This window comes from Callithrix jacchus, chromosome 2 (assembly GCF_049354715.1).
Source record: "Callithrix jacchus isolate 240 chromosome 2, calJac240_pri, whole genome shotgun sequence".
Classification (NCBI taxonomy): domain Eukaryota; kingdom Metazoa; phylum Chordata; class Mammalia; order Primates; family Cebidae; genus Callithrix; species Callithrix jacchus.
In genome coordinates this window covers 162193542-162219559 of record NC_133503.1, presented here as the reverse complement: position 1 = coordinate 162219559, position 26018 = coordinate 162193542, and the positions used below count along the sequence as shown (strand labels likewise).

Sequence of the window (26018 nt, the reverse complement as noted above, 5' to 3'; positions counted from 1 at the left end):
AGAAAAAATGAGAAACCTATGACTTAAGAGCAGTTGCTAGAAATTTTAAAAAGAGTTTTTTTTTTTTTTTTTGAGACAGAGTTTCACTCTTGTCATCCAGGCTGCAGTGCAATGGCTCTATCTTGGCTCACTGCAACCTTCACCTCACGGGTTCAAGTGATTCTGCTGCCTCAGCCTCCTAAGTAGCTGGGATCACAGGCATGCACCACCACGCCCAGCTAATTTTTGTATTTTTAGTGGAGACGCGGTTTCGCCATATTGGTCAGGCTGGTGTCGAACTGACCTCAGGTGATCCACCCGCCTCGGCCTCCCAACATGCTGGGATTATAGGCATGAGCCACTGCGTCCAGCCAGTGTTAACTTTTGTGTAAGATTACACAGCTTTAAATTATTTAAAGATCTTGTTACCCTTGCTCTACTGACTTTCAATGCAGTGTTTCCTTCAGGACGCTCCAAGGAGCAGACAAGATAAAGTGTTTCAACTGTGTCACAAGAGGACAGAAAGTGGCTGTTTGCCTCTGTTTGAGTCTTGTGTCAATCTCAAACTTACTCATTAGTATCCATAAAAACTTGGGGGAAAAAATTAAGTACACAAACAGAGGAAACACACATTCCATAAAGGAGAGGGGGAAGGACTGAACTCTTAAAGCCATACTAAATAGTATCCTAGAATTTGCAAGCAGAAGTGACCTTAGAAAACACTAGCCTGTAAATGACCCAGACTAAGTTTCAAAGCCAGACATGACATGATGATAAAATGTGAGCTGATCAGTATTAGAAAATATATATATTTGGCTTATTTCCAAATTCATAGAACCCTAAGAGTTGATCGTGCTCTTAGAGATTGTCTAATCCAAAATTACTGCCAATGCAGGAATTCTCTCTGTAAAACCCCTGGGGATCACTAGCAACATGGGACTTTCAGGCTGGAGGCTTTAGCTGGTACTGGGCAGTTCTATGCCCACCACAAAATTTGCTTTTCTTTGATTGTCAGCCCTTAGTCTTTTTTTTTTTTTTTTTTTAAAGGAAAACAGTAACTTATTTCATAAATATTTGTAGCAAGGCTTATACATGCTTGGCACCCAATTTGAGAGTTAATTTCTTTGTTTCAAGTGTAAGAATAATTATCAGTGTAAATTCCTCCATTCTAGATGAACAGCCCCCTAAAGACAAGACCATATATCTTGTACATTTTTAAATTTCTGGCTTAAACAGAGTGCCTTGCCTATATTAGGATTTCAAATGTTTGTGAAATGATAAATGAGTGAATGAACTGAAATGAAATTAATGCTCATATTTAAAAACAGAATATTAGCTGATTTCTTGCCTAAGTTGTTAGTTTAAGAGTGAAAAAGAATACTCAAGTATCTGAAATATTTCTCTAAAACTTTATTTCAAAGTTATTCACCTCACCGTTAATAAGGTGTATGATTAATGCTCTGTGCCAGTATTAGCGGGCCTGCCCATTGCCGGCAATGGACTTTGAGAAAACCCATTTCCTGGCACCCAAAAGTTAAATTACTCTTTTCAAAACATACCGATCTCCCCAACACTTGTAAAAGTATTGCATGCACCATTTCCCCACCATTCTTTAAATCAGAACTTACATTATTAATCTACATCAGTGAACGTTAGAATGAAGTCATTTTAACAAATTATGACTGTACAAATCAAAATACTACTAGTTCATATTAGACAAGAGTATCTTACAAACACTACATTACATATTACCTTGCAATTGGAAACATTACTTTTCATATTTGTGTATGTTTATTTTAGATAACTGAAACTTCACAGAATTTAATAGCAAATAAAGTTTAAAAAATTTAGTTCTGTACATTAGCTCCAACTATCTCTATTTTACAATCTATAAGGCTCATGTCATAGTTCAGCACCAAAAATCTACACAAAACTGTTTAACCAATCTTCTTATCCATCCTGTGTGATAGTTTTGTTTGTTGTTGTTTTTTTTTTTAAAGTAAAAGTCCTACTTTCAGACCTTGAAGTGGAATCCCTCTAGGCAGACTACAAAACTTGGGTTGTATCTTCTTACTTTCATTGAACAGATACAAAAAAAAACCAGAATGTGTCACACCATTAATTTAGGTTGTCAGTCTATATGTTGAATTTATAACACTGAAGCATCAGAAGTAACCTAACAATGCCCTGCCCCTATTCTTCCCCTCCATTTTAAAAAGGCAACCAGAAAAATGTTTCATTTATTCTTTAAAATAAGGTGCAAAGAAGGATTACAACAACAAACTTCCTCATCCACACCTCCAATTACATCTCACTGTTTAGCATAATCTACCAGGAACTGACTCAGGGGCACACCTAGAGCTATATTCACAGCTCCTGCATGTACCATGTCTGCTATACCAGAGGCCTGCTCAATGGCAGGGTCTCTCTGTTCAGAGGTTATTACAATAACTTCTGTCACTGCTGGCCTGGACTTAAAAAACATTCCAGATTCCAGAGCCAGTGTTTTATTGTCCCAACTCTTTTCTTCCTCTTCAGGATTTATCAATTTTAGAAAAAGGGCAGGTTTGTCTTGCTATTTTCAAAGGTTTGTGCATATCACATTTTAAGACCACATTCCCCCAAGCTAGAAATGTTTTTCAAAAAACCACAGGTACTTTCTGTAATCTTGTTGCTCAAAGTACAAAATTCTTACATGTTAAAAAAATTTTTAATTGGAGATTAGTACCTCTGCTTTCTTCTGACAGAAGTACATGATTCATTATACCATGTTTAAAAATCAAACATCATGCATACGAATGGCCAGAGAGGTATGAAGTTTTACAGAGCCCTTAACATCATTCGAGTACATTTGGCATTGGCCAGACTACAATAGGAAGCATGTCAGCAAACTGAGCAAAGAGACTTTCCAAAGTACACGACAGTCATCCAGGCTCCATGTCAGTCACAGAAAAATTTATGTAACGTGTAATCCTTTAAAATTATCCCCAGATATTCCATTCCTCTAACCGTTCCCATACTCCCACCCCATCCCCACCCCCACCCTGAAGTCTTGCACCTCACAGAATATCTTAATGTTCCCCATTACTAATGACAGCTGCTTCAGGTTCTGCTGCTGTGGCAGGGAGTCTTGGCACTTTCTTGGCAGGGCTTGGAATATGCTAAAACGAAAGGAAAAAAGGTGTTGGCTCTTAGGATTCTTCGCCCCCTGCCCTGAGAATCATGGTACCAATTAAAGTTTCTGTAAAAAAACTTAATAAAGGACAATTCTGGAGAAGTTTATACTAAATATATATTCTATATAATTTCTCATGAAGGGAACTAAATGTCTGTCTTCTACCTTATAGTGAATTTAGTTTACAATTATCCATACGGAGGAGAGAGGAAGCCTGCCACAAAACCCACCACATACAGTATTTTACTTGTTACATCTTGTATTTGCAACTCAAACGCTGGTGGTTTGACTTGCTACCTATTTGTATAATAGCAAAAAGCAAGATTATGCATTTATCAAACTTGTAATAAGTAGATAAATAAGTAGTTTCAAGGTTATAAAGTCCTTAGTTTATAACGTGGCTTCAACACTTACTAGCTATTATAACCCTGGACAAGTAATATAACTTCTTGGAGGCTCGTCTCTAAAGGGGGACAGTATCATTTATAAACTTCAAGGAGGTTGTGGTGAGGATTAAATGAGAAAATGTAAGTCAAGTGCCTAGCATGTAACAGGAATTCAAATCATAGCTATGACTGTCACTCCTTGACAATGTGAGACAGATTCTGACGATGATCTGGGATGAGATGTGAAAGGATCCTTGTCTCTACTCCATCTCTCACCAAGACGCATACCACAAATGAACCTTCTCTCTACATCAGTCTTCCTTTAAACTCTGGTATCATTAATAAAACCTGGTATTTACTGTATATTCTTAAAATACTAACAATTCAAATGCAAAGCACTTTATACAATTGGAAATAGCACAGCTAGAATCTACTCCTAGAGCCCTTACTATGAATTACTCTGCTTTTCTGACATTTCTTTAAGTTGCTAAATCCCAGTAGGTTTCCCAAACCTTGAGATACGGAGATAGGAACTCTTTTATTTACCTCAGTTGCTGTGTTTGAATGCACAAGTCCTACTCCTTCATCCAAAGTGTCGTCATTTGGAGTGGGACGCCGAGCGTAAGTTCTTCTGTGCTTTTCATCCACCCTAACTAAGTACCACGTTCCTTCAAAGAGTGAATCTATTGAACCCTGGGGAATATAGTTGACTAAAAGAAAGGGAGAATATCTATAATTAGTTATAATATGCAACTCATCTGGCGATAAAACTAAAGATAAGTTTCATATATTCCTACAATTTTCACTGACATCAGATTAGTACTCAGTAAAGTCTTGATACCCTTAACTTATATGTAGCATCCTTAATAATATCAGCCCACCAAAGAAGCTTTTGGGTTAACATTTTTACCCAGATGATGGGTGTCCTCTCTGAGCTTCATGTTTTCAGCAAAGACATCTGGTGCCACACAAGTTCTTGAATCAAGCCTTGATTTAAGATCACATAAACTTGCCGTTATTTTATCAAGAGCAGACCCTAAAATAGGAAATAATTCCAATATTAAAAGACTTAAAATTTAAAAAAAGCATGCCTGAAAGAAGCCTAAGTAAAATGTTGCCAAATGAGACAAAACAACTTTTCATTTTTGTTAAAACTACTGGTACTGATCAGTTAAAAGATAAGATGGTACCTATTTGACAAACTTCCTATGATCTCAGACTAGAGATCTATTATTGAGTATCTGCCATAGACAAGTTAAGAAACAGGGAGAATTTGAAACTGTAAATAACTTGTCTACAATTAATCCATGGTATAATTATTTTATTATTTGTTATAGAATTGGGGTCTCACTACATTGCCCAGGCTGGTCTTGAACATCTGGCCTCAAGCAATCCTCCTATCTCAGCCTCCTGAAGTGTTGGGTTTATAGGTGTGAGCCATTGTACCTGGCCCATGGTATAATTTTAAAAAGTAATGTCGAGTTTTCATCAGTTTTTCTCTACATTTTTGCTCTTTCCTGCTCAGGGAAAGCACAAAAGTGGCCTTAAATATAGCCAAGACCATAAGCCTATAAAAATTGGATAACTTAGTCCTATCCTTTATTCAGATAAGGTAGATTTAGCTGGGACTACAGGCCTGTACCACCTCATCCGACTCATTTTTTGTATTTTCAGTAGAGACGGGGTTTCACCATGTTGGCCAAACTGGTCTTGAACTCCTGACCTCAGGTGATCTGCCTGTGTTGGCCTCCCAAAGTGCTGGGATTATAGGTGTGAGCCACTGTGCCTGGCCTCAGTTCTCAATACATTCTTGTTGAAAGATTCAGCACTTACCTGGTGTAGCATCTTGTGTAACTTTAAGAGAGTAGAGAGTGGCAGCCAAACCAGAACCATAAGAAAACACTCCAATTCTCTTCCCTGCTAATTGCTGAGGTGAGTACCTATGTAGGGTGTAAAAATAGTTAAGACGTTTAATTGATCCAAAACTACAATGTGTGGCAAGCTATGCTAGTAGGAATAAAAATTCAGGCTGTAGGTTAAGGTAGAATCTAACTTAAAGATCTTAAGGATCTAACTCAAAGTGTTAATATTACAGTAGAGAATCTAACTTAGTTTTAATATTACAGCATGTGAGTTTTCATCCTGGGAATGACAGAGCTTGTGAAAATTATGCCACAAAACAAGTTATTTTGTCAACCAGGGATTTATGGTTTAAGAATTAAAAAGAACATGAAAACAGGAGCTAGGAAAGCCAGTATGAAATTAACAAATACTTCTGGAAGAACTGTAGCCTCAACCCATACATCTTTCAAGTCAATGGACAATAGAAGATTTGAGAGCCTCAAGATAAAATTTTCTGTGATCTACCACCAACATGCTTGACACCAGATTTGGTCTTAGAAATCTAACATCTCCCTAACAAGGGGAGTTAAGTAGTAGGTGAAATTTATACTTACTGTGCTAGAACAGATGCAAGGGAACCATATACTGAAGATGTGTACATATTTCCATTTTGATTTGATACAAGCAAAGATGCCTTTGTTTTCTGATTGAAGAGTTCAGAACTAGCCTTCATAAATGCCTTCTCCACATCTCTATCAAAGTAGGTGTCTTCTAATTTAACATCCCTGAAAGATTTATTTTACAGTTTTATAGTGTTCAAAGCCTATGTTTTTATTATACTAAACAGCAGGCCTAATTAGTATTCAAAGCTGTAAGTGTATATAATTGCTTTCCCATTTATTAAAGCCAAGTAGCAGCATTTTAATTGCTATGGAAATCATAACACTTGTACATATATGGTTCTTTTTCTCAAATGTTTCAGAATCAAGTTAAGACTGCTTGATTTGAATAGGTTAATAGACCCACCGTAGTTTTGTCACTGAATAGAATACTATTTTAATTCCATAATAATGTCTATTTAATTAGAAAAGTCATGATATTATAAAACCCAAGCCTTAAAAGTCAAGTATAATTTTATCAGATAGAGAAGGGACACACGAGACACAGGGAGAAACAGAATGAATTGAACATGCATAGCATGCTAGGGATCCTAAAGTGAGAAAAACACAGGTGGAGTACAAAAGCCGACTTCAGCTGTGGCAGTGTGCAGGATGGAAAAGGGTATGGGGGCAGGGGCACTGAGAGAGGCAAGGAGAGCAGTTAAGAGGCTGCTGTAGTGAATATAGGTCCTTTGCAGTCGTTTTATCATGACAACATGAATGGAGCTAAAAGAAAGAAATCAGAACATCTGAGTCAAAATGATTAAAGAATTTGTGCAGGTAAGCTACCACCTCTCTGGACTCAGATTCTTCACTGATGAGACATATAGATTAGACCAGACAACGTCTAAGATTCTTGACTCTCAATTTCTCAGGTCTGTACAAATAAGAGCTTAACAGATATTAAAAATACTCTAATATAGAAGGGAGAAACTCATAATAGCTCTTCTTACCCAAAGGCTTCCAGGCCACTATAGATAGTGTTTTTATCTCTATTTTGGTCATTAAGGAAGTCATTCAGCAACATCCGAGCTAGAGATTTCTGAACCAGCTTGCAATATGGTGAGTGAAAGATCATGAAGCCAAAATCATTCAAGGTAAAATCTTTATCATTTCCCTCTGAAAGATAAGTTCAAGGAAACTATGAAATTCATATAAGCCATGAAATTTTAAAGTTTGACTTCAGAATAAGGCGAGGAAATTGGAAAATTTGACTTTAGAATATGGCTAGTTTAAACAGCAACCACAAATATACTGTATAATGAAACCTCTCTATACCCTAAAATGTACATTTAAAAAGACATTCAAAGATGAAACAATATATACTACTATGTCACTAATTTTCAAATTTAAGAGTCATACACATTAGCAGGTTATGTAATCAATTTAGTGGGTCAGGACTAGTATTTTTTTTTTTTTAAGAGTATTTTAAAAAACAAAAGAAAGTAGAAAAATAGCAAACTGCATAACCTGCAGCATGGGTAAGTAAGGTCATGCCATTTTTGTTTCAGTCTGGCATACACATACAATGTAACATGTACTTCTTTACTGTGGGTCCTAATAAAAAAGTTAGAAAATCCCTGTTCTGTTAATACATACTGCAAGAATGCTTCTTATCCAGAGCCACTAAATTCACTGACATTTCTTATTGAATATGATTTTTAACCCTTTCTCACAACCCCTAAAAAGCAAAGTTGGACTATAGAAAAAGTGTGCTTTATGTAATAATGTGTTATGATAGCATTGACTCAAATACTGTACTTTCAGTGCCTCATCAACATTTCCAGATTAATGATGACAGGAAAAAAGCAAATACAAATTCACAGGTCAAGTGCAAAGAGATAATGGTTTGGGGAAGATCACTTCAGTAATTTATTTTCATTAGTTTTCCCTAAATCACAGCTGTACGCCAAAACCTTGTTAAAATACCTCTCTCAAAAGATGAACAAAATTCAAGTTACCTTCTTTCACTCCACTTTGATTTTCTTACAATGGGTAAACTGACTTAGGTATTTTTGCAGAGATATACCTCATTTCCAAAGTTTACCTCTTTAAGTAAACTACACTTCCCCAGAAACTATGGGAAAATGCTGTTTTGTGAACGAGGAAAAGGACATTAAATGAAGAATGTCCACAAAGTAGTTGCTCACCAAAGATAACTAGTACATTACACTGCTCTCGACAGATACAAAAACCAAGGAAAATGGGCAAAACTCACCTTTCTGCCATTGGGCACGGATCTTTTTGCAGTAGACAGAATAGCAACGGTCTAGTGCACTGAGGTAGCACTGTATGGAGAGCTTTCCATCCACTATAGGATATTCAGATAGCATATCAGGCTTGTAAAAATCATAGGCATGTTGCATATGTGTCCCACGAAGTCCTATTAGAACCAAAAAGGAAGATATCTATATATTTCTGCTTATTGATGTCTGTATGTTAGTAAGTATACTGCATTATCTAAGGACCTTCCTTAATTATCTGATCAAGTCTCACCACTTACAGAAAAAAAAAATCACAAGATGAAGCCAATATGTGAAATGATATATAACAGTATCCATGGACAGTCCTAAGACTCCTTTGGTATACAACTTTCTATGCCAGTTTCATAAGTCTAACACAGATCACAGTTACTCTACTACACTGAAGACAAATTAAACTTGCCAGTGACTATGAACAAGTTACTATTTATCACTTAAACCCTACATTAACCCACTTGTCTGTAAAGTGGGGATGACACCACCTACCTCATACAATTGCTGTAAAGATTAAATATGGGCCAGGCGCGGTAGCTCACACTAGTAATTCCAGCACTTTGGGAGGCTGAGGTGGGTGGATCATCTGATGTCAGGAGTTCAAGACCAGCCTGGCTAACATGGTGAAAATGTTAGCCCATTTCTACTAAAAATACAAAAAACTATCCAGGCATGGTGGCATGTGCCTGTAATCCCAGCTACTTGGGAGGCTGAGAATGTAGTTAGCTGAGATTGCACCATTGCACTCCAGCTTGGGCAACAAGAGCGAAATTCCGTCTCAAGAAGAGAAAAAGATTAAATACGATAACATACACAAAGTTCTTAGCAGGTGGTAGTACCTCCATTTAATGAACACTCAGTAAGTGATAGCTCCTATTCCTATTTTCAAATTTCTTAGCATATTGTGCTAATAATTAAAAAGAAAAAAAAACAACCCACTTTTCCAAGCACGTACCTCGTTCAAAAATTAAAGGAGCATTTGGCCCAATTAGCAGAGCTACTGCTCCAACTCCACCTGTAGGTCTAGCATTTCCTGTGGCGTATACAGCAATATCTCCCGCAACTACCAGGGCGTACCGTCCTGAAAAATACTTTTTGTTATTTCACAAGAAGGTAGTCAACACTATAATCATACATGGAAATTGATGTCTGTTATATTTTCCCCAGAATATGCTTTTCCCATATTTGACAAAGAAAGAAAATGCTCTGAATTTTTAAAAAATTCATCTGCCAAGGCTCTGTCATCCATCTGACTACATCTGACTACCTTTTGAATAGACCATACATTTGTCCTACAAAATAACCAATTCACAATTCAGATAATGACAGAGAGGTTTAATATCTTTCTCAATCTATCTGACAAGCATAAATAACAAAAGTTTGCATATTGCATTAGTTAAAGCATCATTTGGGTCTATTTAACCTCAGAAAAAAATTTTGAGGGCAGGGGGAATAGGCATGTAACATACCATCCCAAGAGCTGGACTCAATCCAGTTAACAGCATTGAAGACAGCAGCTGTGCCTCCATAGCATGCATTAGTTGTATCAATTCCTTCTATATCTGTATTCCCAGACTCTTCAAACAGCTGCATCAAATTAGTCTTCACTGACTTTGATTTGTCGATGATTGTCTCTGTTCCAACTTCCAGCCGCCCAATGCAATCATAGGAAAGGTTATTTCTCTCCATAAGATTCTGAACCACAGTCATGCAAAGAGAGTTGATATCTTCTCTATCTGTGCAGAAGCCCATCTTGGCCTGGCCCAAGCCAATGGTATACTTGCCAGCATCTACACCATCATATTTTTCCAACTCTGCTTGATCAACATATTGAGAAGGAAAATAGATCTCAAGGGCAACAATTCCCACATCTTTTGGCCAGCAAGCTTCTGCATTCAAAGGAAGCGACCCAGGCATGGTGAAAGAGCTTTAGAAAGGAAAAACAGAATAACACTGCTTTAGGTTTTAAGTTGCTGGTTTTCAAGTTTGAAATTGAGAAATAGATATTAAGAGTTTAGCAATCACCTGAAATATCAGTTTAGTTTCTTTAAGTTTAGTATTTAGGGCAGTCAACTGTATACATGTGAAGTAGCATTTATTGTATGAATGGAATATTATCATTTAAAATTATAGCCTTTTAGAAAGGCTTTCATTTTATTCAAAATTGGGCACCTCTAGATTTAAAACATGATTATTAGAAGTAAACAACACTCAAATAAGATTTTCTATATTGTAAAGAACTATAAAATACAATGACATTTTGAAATATGGCTGACAAATCAGAATTACCTAACCAGTCAAAAGTTTAAATAAATCAGTCATTTATTCATCATTAACCAGCCCCTCTTTTTTTAAAAACAGACTAAAAAGTTGTGTCTAGTCTTACTTAGCAATAGTAACAAAAATTGCTAGCTACTCAAGACCACTGTTGGGCACTTAACCTATCAGAGCTTCAGCTTCTTTAACAGGTTGTATCAGTCAGGAAAAGAAAAATTACTCCAAATATTTCAAACAAAGGGGAGTTTAATACAGGGAAATAGTTACAAACTTGTTGGCTGGCCTGGAAGAACTAAGGGGGAAAGGTGGTTGTTTAGATTTCATGAGCCTACACTCCTGCTGAAGATGCTACAGTACTAGCACTTCTTGCTGCTGAGCTGGAATCCAGAGACCCAAAGTCCCACTGTTGCTGCTGCCACTGACAAGAACGAGAGATACCTTCTTCCCATCTTCTAATCTTTCTTGAGTACTTCCATCAGCCTTCTAACCAGAATCCAGATAGCATAAGAACAAATGAACTGTAGTTGCCAGGCCTTGAAGAGTCGCACAGCTCCTCGGTTTTAGAGAAAGAATACCAAAACCTAAAAGTCTACAACTCAATTTCCTTTTTAGGTATGACATAATTGGATGGTGCTACTTAGATGGCAGAATTTCATCGACCCAAAGGTCTTGGTTTATGAGTTACCTGGGCCAAACTGATTCATGAACATTCTGTATCACTTGTTTGTCAACCCACCACTAATTTGATACCTAAAAATGAAAGTCAATTCCTATATTTATGTCATTTGTCCTCTGCCACTCTGCAACTAAAGGTCTTAATGGACCCGGTGCAGTGAATCATGGCTGTAATCCTAGCACTTTCGGAGGCCAGGCAGGAGGATCACTTGAGCCCAGGAGTTCAAGACCTGCGTAAGGCAACATAGAAAGACCCTACCTCTTAAAAAAATTTTTTTTTGAGATGGAGTTTCACCCTTGTTGCCCAGTCTGGAGTGCAATGGCGCAGTCTTGGCTCACAGCAACCTCTGCCTCCCAGATTCAAGTGATTCTCCTGACTCAGCCTCCAGAGTAGTTGGGATTACAGGCGTGTGCCATCATACCCAGCTAATTTTGTATTTTTAGTAAAGACAAGATTGGTCAGGATGGTCTTGAACTCCCAACATCAGGTGATCTGACTGCCTCGGCCTCCCAAAGTGCTGGGATTACGGGCGTGAGCCACAACACCCTGCCAAAAAAAAAATTTTTTTTTTTTTTTTTTGAGACGGAGTTTTGCTGTTGTTACCTTGGAGTGCAAGGGCAGGATCTTGGCTCACCGCAACCTCCGTCTCCTGGGTTCAAGTAATTCTCCTGCCTCAGCCTCCCGAGTAGCTGGGACTACAGGCGTGCACCACCATGCCCAGCTAATTTTTGTATTTTTAGTAGAGATGGGGTTTCACCTTGTTGACCAGGATGGTCTCGATCTCTTGACCTCATGATCCACCTGCCCCGGCCTCCCAAAGTGCTGGGATTATAGGTGTAAGCCACCGCGCCCAGCCAAAAAAAGTTTTTTTAAATGAGCTGAGCATAGTGGTTCATGCCTGTAGTCCCAGTTACCAGGGAGGCTGAGGCAGTAGGATCACTTGAGCCCAGAAGTACAAGGCTGTAGTGAGCTGTGACTGCACCACTGCACTCCAGCCTGGGTGACAGTGAGACTGTGTCTGTAGAAATTTAAAAAAAAAAAAGCCTTAAGGGATACCAGCTGTATCTTCCTTCTAAACAGAAGAATCATTTTTTTTTTCCATTCATTCAAACAATGCCAATGTTACATGTTAAACATTTGGGATGTTTAATGGGAGACTTCCTTATCTCTCAAATACTCACTATTTTATGGGATGAGAGAAAAAACACATGATAATAAACAAGTAACAACACTGAGAGCCACATTATATTATGGAGAACCACCTAACCCAGCCTGGTGGTAGAGCAAGGAGTGTAAAGGAAAGCATCCTGGTTACAGGGGCCTGACTTGAGCCCCACAAATGGATAGGAGTAACTAGTAAAGCACTGAAGAAACAGAGGGCAGTGGATTTTCAACAGAGTGAACAGCATGAAGAAAGACAGATTACAAGGAATGATAAAAAGCTTTACTTGTTTATTGGAATAAAAAATAAGCCCCTGTGAGTGGGGCAAATAATAGGTTAGGAGAAGTAGGTAAGGGTTGGGTCATGAAGGTTTTGGTATGCTGATGCAGGAGGCTTCAAATTTATCACGAAGATAGTAAGAAGCCATCCGAGAGTTTAAAAAAGAAATAATATGGTGACATTAGTTGTCAGGTCAGTGTTTTTCCAACTCCAGAATCAAATTAGTGGATGGCAAGCACACATTTTAAAAAATGAAACAGAAAAGAATACACAATATAAGATTGCATGGCACAGGGTAAATGTAAGATTTTTCTTTTCTTTTTTTTTTTTTTTGAGACGGAGTTTCGCTCTTGTTACCCAGGCTGGAGTGCAATGGCGCGATCTCGGCTCACCGCAATCTCCGCCTCCTGGGTTCAGGCAATTCTGCCTCAGCCTCCCGAGTATCTGGGACTACAGGCACGCACCACCATGCCCAGCTAATTTTTTGTATCTTTAGTAGAGACGGGGTTTCACTATGTTGACCAGGATGGTCTCCATCTGTTGACCTCGTGATCCACCCGCCTTGGCCTCCCAGAGTGCTGGGATTACAGGCTTGAGCCACCGCGCCCGGCCCAGATTTTTCTTGAATCAACCTCTTAATTATTCATACTTATATAAAGTATACCTAAGTTGCAATACCAAGTATATTTTTTACTGGGGGCCAGAGTCAAAAAGTTTGACAGCCACTGTTTTATTATCACTAATGCTGTTTTACAGTCACTGGTACTGTGAATGGATGAATTAGGTAGCTGACATGGCAGTCCAGATAAGACACAGGTCATAAACTAGAGCAATTACTTACTACATGTGGAATGAAGAGGAAGAGCTTCCAAAAACATTGAAAAAGCAAAAGAACTGGCAGAAACTGTAATTGACTAGGTATTAGGGAAAGAAGAAAACATAAAGAATGACTTCCCGATTTCTCTCCTCAAGTGTTTTATGACTTGACAAGCACACTGTTAGATACATGAAGTGAACAGAGACCATCTCCACTTTGCTCTACCCCTACTTCTTCCACACAAAACCTGTTTCCTTTATGTCATTTTCCCTGGTAAGTGGAGTTCAGCCAAACCAGCACTCAGAACCACCACCAAGGAAGTGAAGAGATCAGGCCCAGACAAGTTGCCTTTGGTCCTGTCATTTCACCAACACCTACATACATTTTTCCAGTTAGGTCTACCTATCTACTTCCTTCCTATATGGGACTTAAGACATGATTCTTAACTTTTATGTGTACAATCTATAGCAGAAAACAAAGAGAACTACTCCGAAGTCAACAATCAAGGATAAATGCTAAATACTACCCATCTTTCCCCATCTCACAACTACTTACCTACATAACCTTTCCTCTACTCTTTACTCTCAAATTATTATGTTCTTTATCCAAAAACATTAAGTACTTTCTTCAGCAATCCAATGTGTGCTTCTGTTTATTGAAATCCTTTATAGCCCTACATCACATAGGTCACATATTACCCATGAAAACTTTCTAAATTTCCTTTTGCATTTCTTGCCTATCCTTCTACATCATCATACTTTGTCAATAAAAAGTCACTTTTTGGGGTAACATTTCAGAAACTGGGATTCCTCTTACACTTCCTGTTAGACAGAAGCCAATTTTGATGCTGTCACTGCTTACACATGGGAAAATAACAAAAATTGCTAGCATCAACATTTGCAGATGACAGTAAACAGCCTGAAAAAAAAATTCCCAGAAATACTACTGAAGCAATCTTTCAACCTCCTAGGAACCAAATGAACTGAGAAGGGAATAGATGGTGGTGAATCCCTAAGCAGGAGTTAAAGTAGGTTGGCTTTGCATAGTCGCAAAGCTCAAGGCCAGCACCAAAACCTTCCCATTCTTATTTGGACTCTTGAAAGGAATGCTATATCATCAATTCTCTTGGTGGCACAGAGGATGTTTTATGGAAAATTACAAGTATTACAAACAATTCAGAAGGTAGACTCTAAGTATGTGGAATTTAGCAATTCCTTATGTGTTTTTTCACTTATATTTTCCATCTTATTGAATGTGCAAGTGATACATTACAAAAATCTATGTCTAACTCTAAAAGAGCTCTTTAAAAAATTCTAACTAATCAAAAAAGCACTGTATCTTAATTTAACTGACAATGAAGCATATTAAATTTATTACATCCTAGATTCTTTAGATAGTATGAATTACAGCATTCAGTGTTTCAACTATGTTACTTCCCAAATACCTGCCTGTGTTATGGACTGAATGTCTGTGTCCTCCAACTAAATTCATATGTTGAAGCCCTAACTCTCAATGTGATGGCATTTGGAGATGGGGTCTTCGGAAAATAATTAGGTTTATTCATGAGGGTGGGGCCTTCATGATGGGATTAGCGCCCTCAGAATAAGATACCACAAGAGCTTGCTCACACTCTCGTACTTTCTCTGTGCCATGTGAGGACACAGCCACCTGCAATCCAGAAGAGCCTTCATCAGGAACCAACCATGCTGATACCCTGACTTCCAGACTCAAGACCTATGAGAACATAAATGTTTGTTGTTTAAACCACCCAGTCTATGGTATTTTGATGTGGCACCTAAGCAGATTAGTCTGGTCACCTCAACTAAGTGCAAGTTCCATAAGGTCTCCTCATGTCTTAAACTACTGTATGGCCCATTTTACCAGGCACAGCATATATACCGCTGCTAGTCAATTCCACAACGGAAGGAAAAAATCCCTAAACACAACAATCTACTTCCCAATTATATCTTCTTAACTCCTAAATTACTGGCCATATTTCTGTACTCAGTACAGGAAAAACAATGTCATCACCAACATTCAGGGACAGGAGCATAAAGACAGACTAAGGGAGGCTCATTCTTGTTAAAACCTAAAGCTGGGAAGGATAAAGATAAGGCTCTCTTAACATTCCTACTCCCTTCATCTTCAACCCCTTTCCTGTATCTCCAACTCAAATGGAAGACTACTGCTTTTCTGGATATGAGGTACTTGAAATGCTCTACTCATCCATCCTCATTCTGAGCCTCAACAAACTCTCCCCATCAATTTTTTCATAAAGTTGGTGCCCACTTTGCTGAAGCTGAAATGAAAATATAAAAGGGCTAATATGCCACTAGGCATGGATTCTAAGTTTATAGTAAAATAAGATACTAGATAGTCCACAAGAGATTACAACTACTGTTAACAGAAAAAGGCTAGTCCATAGGCTTATCTGCTCCTACATATGATCGCTCAAGTCACCAACGTAGGAGTAACCACCTTCCCAGACTTTCCCGCAAGGCTACCCTTCAGATTCTTTTTAACTCTTGAAACTGCTGTAAGCGTGCTGAAGACAGTATGGTCTTCCTTGCCTAGTTCAGGGGCTTTTAACACTATTGGAAATAAAACGAATAGGTATATATCTTTCTGAAGGTATAAATCAGTTTACAATATACTTGTGCTCACTAATAAGTTTAGTTTAGTAGCAACTAAATTTAAGAGCATCACATAGCAACACTGGCAACATATTTAATCATCTTTATAATGCTTGTACAATTCTCTATAAAAAGCTATAATGCAAGGCTTCAATTTCAGAATTAATCCATATTTGTCACACTCTGACCAGCTCTGATCAATTCTTTGTATTACAGCACTTCTAAAATAAGGTACAACTCTATTACTCCTAAATATCCTATGTTAAATACATGACGTGTTTCATTTGAAAACAAACAAAAAATGTAGGTTAACTAAAATCCACATACATCAAACATAAAGTGAATTCTAATTCTGACCTTGGTAGAAAAAAAATAAAAACATTTTTACATTGTCCAACTCAATATTATTCATCCTCTGAGGATTTCTGACAGCCAATTTGTTTCTGACAGCCAATTATATTCTTGGTAAAAAGCCATCTAATCTTTAATACTGAGCCTTTGGTTCAAATTGAGAAAGAGAGTGATTAAGTAGACAGGAAAATTAATACAGAGAAGTAATTGCTTTCATGACATTTAGAAGAACAGAAAGTTAATAGAGTTTCTGGTCTCAAATGTTACTTTTTTTTTCCTTTTTTGAGACGGAGTTTTGTTCTTGTTGCCCAGGCTGGAGTGCAATGGTGGGATCTCGGATCACTGCTACCTCTGTCACTGGGTTCAAGCAATTCTCCTGCCTCTGACTCCCAAGTAGCTGGGATTACAGGTGTGTGTCACCATGCCCAGCTGATTTTGTATTTTTAATAGAGATGGAGTTTCGCCATGTCGGTTAGGCTGGTCTCGAACTCCTGACCTCAAGTGATCCCAAAGCACTGGGATTACAAGCATGAGCCAGTGCGCCTGGCAATGTTACTTTTAACTTTCCTATTAAGCATGTGCTCGTACATTGTCCTTTAAAACGCTCTCTGAAATAGGCTAGATATAAGAAAAAAAGACTAGGTAAAGGTCTGAGGTGCTCACATTATGGTATTCATTCTTTATCCTGTCAGAGAATAGAATATTCCAGTTAATTCACTATTTTAAGAATAAAGAGATAAGTAAATCACCAAAACTTTCTAAGTAGAATTTTAAAAACCTGATGGTTAAAAAAAATTACGTTTTAAATTTTTTACAGATAATGCATCTTATTATTTTTCAGAGTACTATATGCATAAGTCTAAGGAGAATAATGAAGATTCTGTATATAATAAGATACATACATTTTATTTTTAAATTCCATCCTTAAAAAAGGAAATATTCTGTATATAACAAAATACATACATTTTATTTTTAAATTCCATCCTTAAAAAAGGAGAGAAAAGGCAACTTTTACCAGAGAACTTTGTAAACCTTTCAAGTCTTCCAACAAAGTAGTACTAACAGAGGACTCAAGTCAAATACATTTCACTAAAGTGAGGGCTCACGCCCTCTGGTGGACAAATGAAACTCCATACCCCACTTCCAGAGTCAGTAAAGCAAGGTAAGGAATTGTTAATGTTCTTTGAATGCTTCCTGCCTAGAACACAAAAAGGACCAATATAATTAATCTGAGAATAAATCTGGAAATGAAAGAGAATTGGAAAGGGGGAAAATGGGGAGGGAAACTAGGTGAGGATACTGGTGCAAGGGAAGTCCTAACCTAGCTCCTCAATGGCTGTGTTGGGGAAGGACTACAGCATCACTCCCTCCTAACTGAGCTCTGCCTCTGCTCTCTCCTCTGTCATATGCCAACAGTTATCTTTCCAAACTGCATGTCTAACCATTGTCAAGATGCTGCAGGTTGAGCATTCCTAATGCAAAAATGCAAAATCTGAAATGCTCCAAAATCTGAAACTCTCTGAACACCACACCAACATGATGCTCAAAGGAAACGCTCATTGGAGCATTTTTGGATTTAGGATTTTCAGATTAGGGGTGGTCAACTGGTATGTTTCCTTAAATATTCCAAGATCCAGAAAAATCCAAAATCTTTAACACTGCCGGTCCCAAGCATTTCAGATAAGGGAAACTCAATTTATATTTCATATTCTGCCAAGCTTCTCCTCTACTGTTTAGGCTTAGCCTCTCTGCATTAAACAAGGAGTTTCTGCAGAGCAGGAACTGTGCTTTGTTCATTTTTGTGTTCCTGGTACCCAGCCCACTAATTGGCATATGGTAGATGCTAATGTTGAATAAATAAAGTTGTACTAGACTTCTAATCTAAATCATAGTCTTGAAATACAAAAAAAAAAAAGCAGTATCGTAAGAGAAGTACTCCCTGGCAATATAAGAAAGCAATGGCTGCAAATAATTAGATTGCTAGTTGAAACACATTTGCAATTACTGTCCATTCTCACATAAGTTTTTTTTTGAGACATAGTCCCACTCTATTGCCTCAGGTGGAGTGCAGTGGCACAATATCAGCTCACTACAACCCCTGACTCCTGGGTTCAAGTGATTCTCTTGCCTCAGCCTTGGGAACAGCTGGGATTATAGGCACCAGCTACCATGTCTGGCTACTTTTTTTGTATTTTTAGTAGAGATGGGGTTTTGCCATGTTGGCCAGGATGGCCTCAAACCCCTGACCTCAGGTGATCCGCTCGCCTTGACCTCCCAAAGTGCTGGGATTACAGGCATGAGCCACTGTGCCTGGCCCATTCTCATTCATCATTAATTTTAAACATTCATCTACAGCCCAGATAAATATCTTTTGAGGCTGTAATTTAAAAAGCACTATTGGCCGACATGCTTACTGCTGTTTGTTTCTGATTAAGTGGTTCATAGTTACATTTTATTATATGTACTTTTTCTCTTATGAGTGAACACTAATTTCTAAAATTCATTTCTAGATTTTAAACATTTGTCTAATAAACACAAAATTAGTCTCCTGAAGCATTATGGCATTAACAAAATTTTAAAGATAAGGTAGAACCCTAAAAGGGCCTTTAAGAACATAGGGCACAAAAAAATTGTTATTGCTCCAGGATAACAAATTTCCTCCTTCCATTAGAGAGGAAAATTCCTTAAGCAGCATGACAGGATGCCATACCTGTGTGAAGGATAGAGAAGTGCAGTCTCCAGGTCTGTCACTGTTTCCTCCTTCGGGCACTAGGAATTTCAAATAAGAACTTCTTTTAAAGTTATAAATCATTACCCAAATTCAAATACTAATGAGTCCGATTCAAAGTGAGTTAAAATAAGCAATTCCTTATCCAATTATATTATGCAGAACAGAATTTGACATTTGCTTAGAAAAAAAATCATACCTGAAGCTTATAGGACATTTTCCCCCTTATTTTATTAGCCCTTATAGTGGTAGGTTCAGTCCTGGTAATAAACAAATGTAAGAAAGCCCACTATCATGTGAAAAGAAACCAAAGAAAACCTCAAGAAAATAAGAAGCCCATGTCACCAATTCAGGCTTTAAACCAAAGTTTTCAAGAATAGGGGAAAAGGAATATAAACAAGTTGTAATGAGTTAGCAAATTTCTAGAGTAAAGAGATCTATGCATTCAAGAGTTGGCACTGCACTTAAGAGATTGTGGCTTTGGCAGCAATTTTGGGCCTCAGTTTCCTCATCTATGAAGTTTCCTCAAAATGAAGTTAATATATTTGCCCTCCCCAGACCATTGTGAAGGATTGCTGAGATGATAAAATGTGAAAACACTTTGTAACATAAAGCACCAATACATTGACTATTACCTTAGTTCTTATAAGTGTTTTTCAAAGAAAATAAAGATATTTTTTCAAGCAAGATCTAATCATTTTCACTTATTTTCAACACTGCCACTTTCACCCTCCCAACCTTTTAGAAAGTTATTTCCCCCTTAGTGCTTATGTTAAAAAAATAAGCATTTAGACAAAGGAGCATTAAACGTTATTATGTAAATTAAGTAGAAATAATTTGCAAAGGTGACTGGAACATATTCTTCAGTCCATCTGTTTTCAAAGACTGATTGTTACTTGAGACAATAGCTTCTATGCTTAACACAGCATATACCATTTCCTCTGCTCTCTAATTATTGGCAAATTTAGCATCTGTCCTTAACAGATTCATTGGGGACTACATTCAGAGGTTATTAATATTTAGTAAAGCTTTACTATTTTGTTTACATAATTCCATAATTTAAGAGCTCTTCACAGCTGTGGCACCTTTTACTTCATTAACTAAGTTTACTACCCACCTATCCCTCCCCAAAATAAATAAATCTTGGGTGGGGCACAGTGGCTCACGCCTGTAATCCCAGCACTTTGGGAGGCTGAGGGAGGTGTATCATGAGATCAAGAGATCGAGACCATCCTGGCCAACATGGTGAAACCCCGTCTCTACTAAAAATAGAAAAATTAGCTGGGCATGGTGGCACGTGCCTGTAGTCCCAGCTACTCAGGAGGCTGAGGCAGGAGAATTGCTTGAACCCGGGAGGTGGAGGTTGCAGTGAGCTGAGATAGTGCCACTGCACTCCAGCCTGACACCTGGCGACTGAGCGAGACTCTGTCTAAAAAAAAAAAAGAAAGAAATCTTGAGTTTTTTAGGCAAAGATTACTACAATATTCCAAAAAATACTCTAATTACAGCACAATACATATTTTGAGAAAATAACCTATGTTTTGTTTTTCATTATCTCAAATTATGCTTCCGTCCTCTGCAAATTAAGCAGACCACAGAGACCAGTTCTTTTCGGTGGGGGAAAAACATGATTCCTTCTCCATGTTAAGACTATTTAAATAATACTATTTCTTCTTGATGTTCATGTATGTATATGCGTTTGACACTACTTACGTCAAAGAAATTTCCCTTGAACTGTCTATGTTCTCTCAATTTTTTTTTTTTTTTGGGGGGACAGGGTATCCCTCTGTTACTCAGGCTGGAATGCAGTGGCATAGTCACTGCTCACTGTAACCTCGATCTCCCAGGTTCAGGTGATCCTCCTGCCTCAGCGCCCCTAAGTAGCTGGGACTACAGGCGCATGCCATGATACACTGCTGGTTTTTTTCATTTTTTGTAGAGACAGGGTTTTGTCATGTTGCCCAGGCTGGTCTCCAACTCCTGGGCTAAAGCAATACACCCACTTTGGCTCCCAAAGTGCTGAGATTATAGGCATGAGCCACCTTGTCTGAGCTCCTCTTTTTATTTTGATTACTTGGATTGGAAAGGGAGGTTGGGTAGGAGAGACACAGAAAGCAAAAAAGAAATAAATAGAAGATTCAGAAAGGACTGCTGTGTCTCTTAAAGATAACATGATCCAAGACCATATGATCACTTGTGAAAGAGACTCTCAGGAGAAAGGTCTGGAGACCGGGAAAAGAAATGAAGGCAGTAAATGGCAATTTGAGGAGGAACCAATCAGAGTGGATTTAGGTTTTCTGTAGTCTTCTGCAGTTCTAGGGGATTGGGGGTGAGGTGGGTTTCTCTATTCTGACTAAACCAGTATTGCCAAAGTCTCAAGCATATCACAAGCTTATTTCTAACAGGTCTTTTCAGAGTAAGTGACAGAAGGAATCACAAGGGTCAGGAAGCAGGTAATGAATGGTAAGTAGCCGGGCAGGTTACCACAAAGCAGGTTTGCAGACTCCTAGGATGTAATATAGGCATTTTAAGTTTGGCAAAGACTAAAACACAAGAATGGCAAGACTGCCTAGGGCAAATCAGGTTTATGCAATGATGGTTTCTTCAGGAGTTAACTCAGAGCTCTGAATACTTTCTTCAGAGCTCCCTCCTTAGCCTTGATTCAAACAAGTGGTTGGAAAGTTCATTAAATGTAAGTAGTTACCTGTTGGTCTTTCTCACTATTACAGGAGATAAATCTAGGAAACTAAGAATAAGTTGGCAACCTTTCTTCCTTAGGAGTAAGCAAGTAAAAACTACTGTTAAGAAAGACTTGCCCAAACCTGTACACTCTGGTATAGTTCTCCAAGTAAAAAGCCTGGACATCCCTGCCTCCTCCCAGAGTTACTGGTCTATCAGAGATTCTACTCATCTTCAAGGCCCTGTTCTAAGTCACCTCTTTCTGGAAGGTTTCCAAGATAATTCACACAGAAAATAAGTTTTCTAATCAGGGACCTGCACGTCTACATAAGTAGGTCATTCACATCTAAGTGATGTGAATAGCCTACTCTCTATGGAAAACAAGTTATGGGCAGTCTTCTTATCCATACAGGATTCCTACACTTCTACTGGGAGAGGGGCTGTATTTTGATTTTCTGAAATCCCTTTAAGACCTTGAAGTAAAGGGTACTCAACTGCCATATTTTTCAGTGGCTGAATTTGGAGTTATAACTACTAGAGGACAAATCTTTTAGATTTAATACTTGTAGCAGCCCTCAGTAGTAAGTGCTTTCTGCTATTACTTTCTAAATTTATTTTTTAAATTTATTACTGCTCCTTGCAGAGCAGGGCTACCCTATAGGCCGTGTGTCCAGGGTAGCCTGCTATCACTTTTGAGATGAGCTGCAGCACCATAGTGTCCAGGAGTTTAAAGAAATTGGCTCTCTACTGCTACTGTTCAAGGTAAATGGTAGGTTCCAATTGTTCCCAGATCCCAAGCTGAAAAATGTAAGAAGGCCAAATGGAATCAGAAGAAATAAATGTGTTGGTCTTACATTCATTTCCATATGCACCCACACACAACTACAAACTATGCAAAGATGAAGACAAGACTTTAAGCTTTGAAAGATTAGCCTCTCCTCTACTGATATAATGACACTCAGTAGACAGACATTAATGAACATCAACACACGCCACGCATTAGGGTGAAGAGATTAAGAATCAAGACCTAGCCAGGTGAGGTGGCTCACACCTGTAATCCCAGCACTTTGGGAGACTGAATCAGACAGATCATTTGAGGTCAGGAGATCGAGACCAGTCTGACCAACATGGTGATACCCTGTCTCTACTAAAAACACAAAAAAATTAGTTAGGCATGGTGTCACATGCCTGTAGTGCCAACCTACTGGGGAGGCTGAGGCAGGAGAATCATTTTAACTTGGGAGGTGGAGGTTGTAGTGAGCTGAGATCACGCTGCTACACTCCAGCCTGAGCAACAGGGCGAGACTGTCTCAAAAAAAAAAAAAAGAAAAAGAAAAGGATCTAGTCCTATTATTAGGACTGAGGACATGTGTCTCAGCCTTTTAAATCTATACCATCTTCTTGAAAAAGATAAAAATATCACACATCCTTCTATGATATTAGGTTCTACAGTAATCCAATATAAAATTATAAGACTATATTCCTTTCTAAATGAAATTAGAGATTCTGATATGTAGCAAAACAAATTTCTCCAACCACGTCTCCTCATACCCAATTCCACTGGATTATGGAAAACCTAAACAGGTTTCAAATTATTCTAGAGGACCCAGGAAACCCATGTCACAACACTATCTGGGGCTTTTGCATTTCTTCTGAGAAAAGCTATCTAAAATGTAAGTCAAAAATCTCAAAATCAACCCACATTTAAAAGAAACAAGATGTAAAAACAATCTGAAGGAATCTTTAAGAAGAAAAACAAAAATTAAAGCAAGGCCCAAATGATGTGGCCTATAGCTCCCAACATAAAATATCCTTTTACCCTTCCCTCCCCCCAGCATAGGACACACCTTCCAAGTGCTGGGGTTACTGATTATACTAAAATTGAGCTGAACTGAGAATTGAATAAAGGGCACACTTACACACTGAGGTGAGAAATATCTACAAAGGCAGACATAAAGCAAGCCTTTCTCTCTTCCCATAAGGTATGCTATCACTGCCCCCTTCTCCACACAAAAATAACTGAAATTTAAAAATAAAGTTTAAAGAACACAAGCTCTTTAGGTGTCTCAGGTGCAAAGAACCACTGACAGGGATAATGTTAAGGACTTTCAGCTGCCTCTCATCTAATAGTCTCTGTGCAATAAAGTCCAAAACCCATCTCAGAAGGAAAAAGCTGTTAACTCTAGCAGCACTTCTATTTGTCTTAATTTTATTGTTTATCTTGTCATTGTTTTTCACGATTCATGCCTGAAACTGAGCAAATGTTAGTTAGCAGCAGCCAGAACACATCATCCTACTGCAGCAGGTCGGCAAGAGAATCCTGGGGAGGGTGGGGGGCTGCAGCAGAGGTGAGCAGTGAAAGCAGCTACTGATGCATTAAAGCTAAGGGCATAGGGACAAGCATGACAAACAGGAACAACCTCCTCCAGAGTGGATCAGAATAGTCATTTCTGTACTGCTGGTCAAGACCAGATGCGCGTTTTCAGATTCCATATACTTGCTTTGAAATATCCTTAGCTTAACTCAAAACCTACTTGTGTGAGGACTCTAAGTGCCTGTCCATTACATTATATCACCCAAGGCTGGTCCCGAAGCTATTAGCAAGAGGGAGGTGCGGGATTTCAGAACGCCAAGGAAGCCTAAATTTAAAAACGAAGACATAAAAAAAAAAAATATGGAGGCAGGAAGGCGGGAGCCAGTGATCTATGAGATCTGAAGCAACTACAGACTAATCCCCGGTACTCTCTCAGCCAGGTCTAAATCACAGTTGTGAACGCTATTTTTTTTTTTTTTTTTTTTTTTTTTGCACCTGAACTGAGGAAGAAAAGTAATGCTACCCACTTCCCTTCTTTCCATCAACTCTATATGTGGCAGCAGGACACACCCCCTGCCAACCTACCAGCCTCCGCCAAAGATCTTACCCATCCTTTGGCATCCACCCTTAACTAAGGCTCTTGAAACGCCCTGGCAGCCCAAATCTTCCATCTCCCTCCTGAAACCCCTCACTCCCCTCTTGGCGGTCACAGCTGCCTCTCTGGCACCTGCAACTCCTATGTCGTTAGAACACCTCGCCCTCAACTCTCTCTCGCGTTCTCCCCTTCGCGACTCGCCTGTGTCCTCGGCCCTTCTCAGATCCGCCACAGTTGGCCTCAGGTCCTTGGCGAGGGAGCCCCCGCCTGGCCCCGCTCACAGTGCCCCATTCTCCCTGCAAGGTCCACGCCTCGGTTCTGACCCACAGCCCGAGCTCCTTCGGGCCTAGTCAAGGACACCGCCTCCTTCTGGCCCATACCCCGCCGGGGGCGCCGCCGCAACCCAGCTTTCCTCTCACGCGCGGGACACTCACCAAACGTGACCGAGCGGCAGCAGAGGAAAGGGAGCGAGCCACGAAAAGACAGTCCCCAGCACCTCCCCTCCGCTACCAGCTTTATAGCCACCAACCCACCCTGACTCCGGCACCGCCGGTAGTCGCTGGGAGGCGGGACAGTGGCTCCAGCAGCCAATCGCGGCCGATAGAGTTGCCCGGTAGCGCCCGCCCTCCAGTCCGGCTTCTACCAATCAAAAGGAAATTAGAGGCGGTGACTAGCTAGGATTTTCCCTCGTGGCTGGAAGGGCGGGGGTAAGGGGTGGGGACAAAGTATCAGGGCCGAGGAAGTGGTGTGAGACACTGACGTATGGTGGCACGAGAGCCCACCTGCCAATGACGGAGCGGCGAGAGACGGCGAGAGCCAACGGGAGCGGAGTGAGAGGTTCTCCGACCAATTGGGGCTAGGTGAGAGGAGATGGGGGCCAATGGGGACTCCGCGTCCCACCACTGGAGAGATGGTCAAGTGTGGGAGGCGAGTTGGTCCCTGCTTGGGAGTCTGTCAGGTTGCCTAGCAACCAGAGCTAGGGTTCTCTTAAAAATTTCAGAAATACTGTACTTGATCTGAATTCAATCTTAACGTTTTCTAGCAAAGTGTGCCTAGATTACAAATTGGAGCAGAATACTTCACCCAGAACTTGTATATGTGTAAATATTTTAAATACCCAATTTGTAAATACTCAAATATTGTCTCCTTTATTCAAAACTACCTTGGCTTTAACAACAACAACAACAACAAATAAAAAACAAAAACTGCTC

The 26018-nt window shown here is 39.1% G+C and overlaps 1 protein-coding gene across 5 annotated transcripts; it reads right to left on the bottom strand.

Moving 5' to 3' along the window:
* Positions 1 to 1374: 1374 nt before the first annotated feature.
* Positions 1375 to 25298, bottom strand: HMGCS1 (3-hydroxy-3-methylglutaryl-CoA synthase 1). Of its 5 annotated transcripts, XM_078365521.1 has the most exons (12): positions 25242 to 25298; positions 20521 to 20648; positions 19202 to 19260; positions 9766 to 10223; positions 9252 to 9377; positions 8260 to 8424; positions 6995 to 7160; positions 5997 to 6167; positions 5374 to 5480; positions 4451 to 4576; positions 4087 to 4250; positions 1375 to 3140 (listed from the first exon to the last, which is right to left on the bottom strand). In XM_078365521.1, exons 4-12 carry the CDS (start codon positions 10211 to 10213, stop codon positions 3051 to 3053), a joined length of 1563 nt encoding a protein of 520 aa, XP_078221647.1. In that variant the 5' UTR covers positions 10214 to 10223; positions 19202 to 19260; positions 20521 to 20648; positions 25242 to 25298; the 3' UTR covers positions 1375 to 3050. The 5 variants fall into 5 exon arrangements, with proteins under 5 accessions (XP_078221647.1, XP_035147496.1, XP_002745054.1 ...); XM_035291605.3 differs by lacking the exon at positions 20521 to 20648 and having other exon boundaries at positions 25009 to 25298; XM_002745008.6 differs by lacking the exon at positions 20521 to 20648.
* Positions 25299 to 26018: the final 720 nt, after the last annotated feature.

Bases quoted from the DNA above. Each gene is read 5' to 3' on its own strand.
- HMGCS1 (XM_035291605.3), bottom strand. From the start codon at position 10,213: ATGCCTGGGTCGCTTCCTTTGAATGCAGAAGCTTGCTGGCCAAAAGAT. The intron at 5,481-5,996 runs GTAAGTATAAAT...CACCCTACATAG, and splicing joins CTTGCATCTGTTCTAGCACA to GTACTCACCTCAGCAATTAG. The intron at 4,577-5,373 runs GTAAGTGCTGAA...TTCCTATTTTAG, and splicing joins TACACAAGATGCTACACCAG to GGTCTGCTCTTGATAAAATA.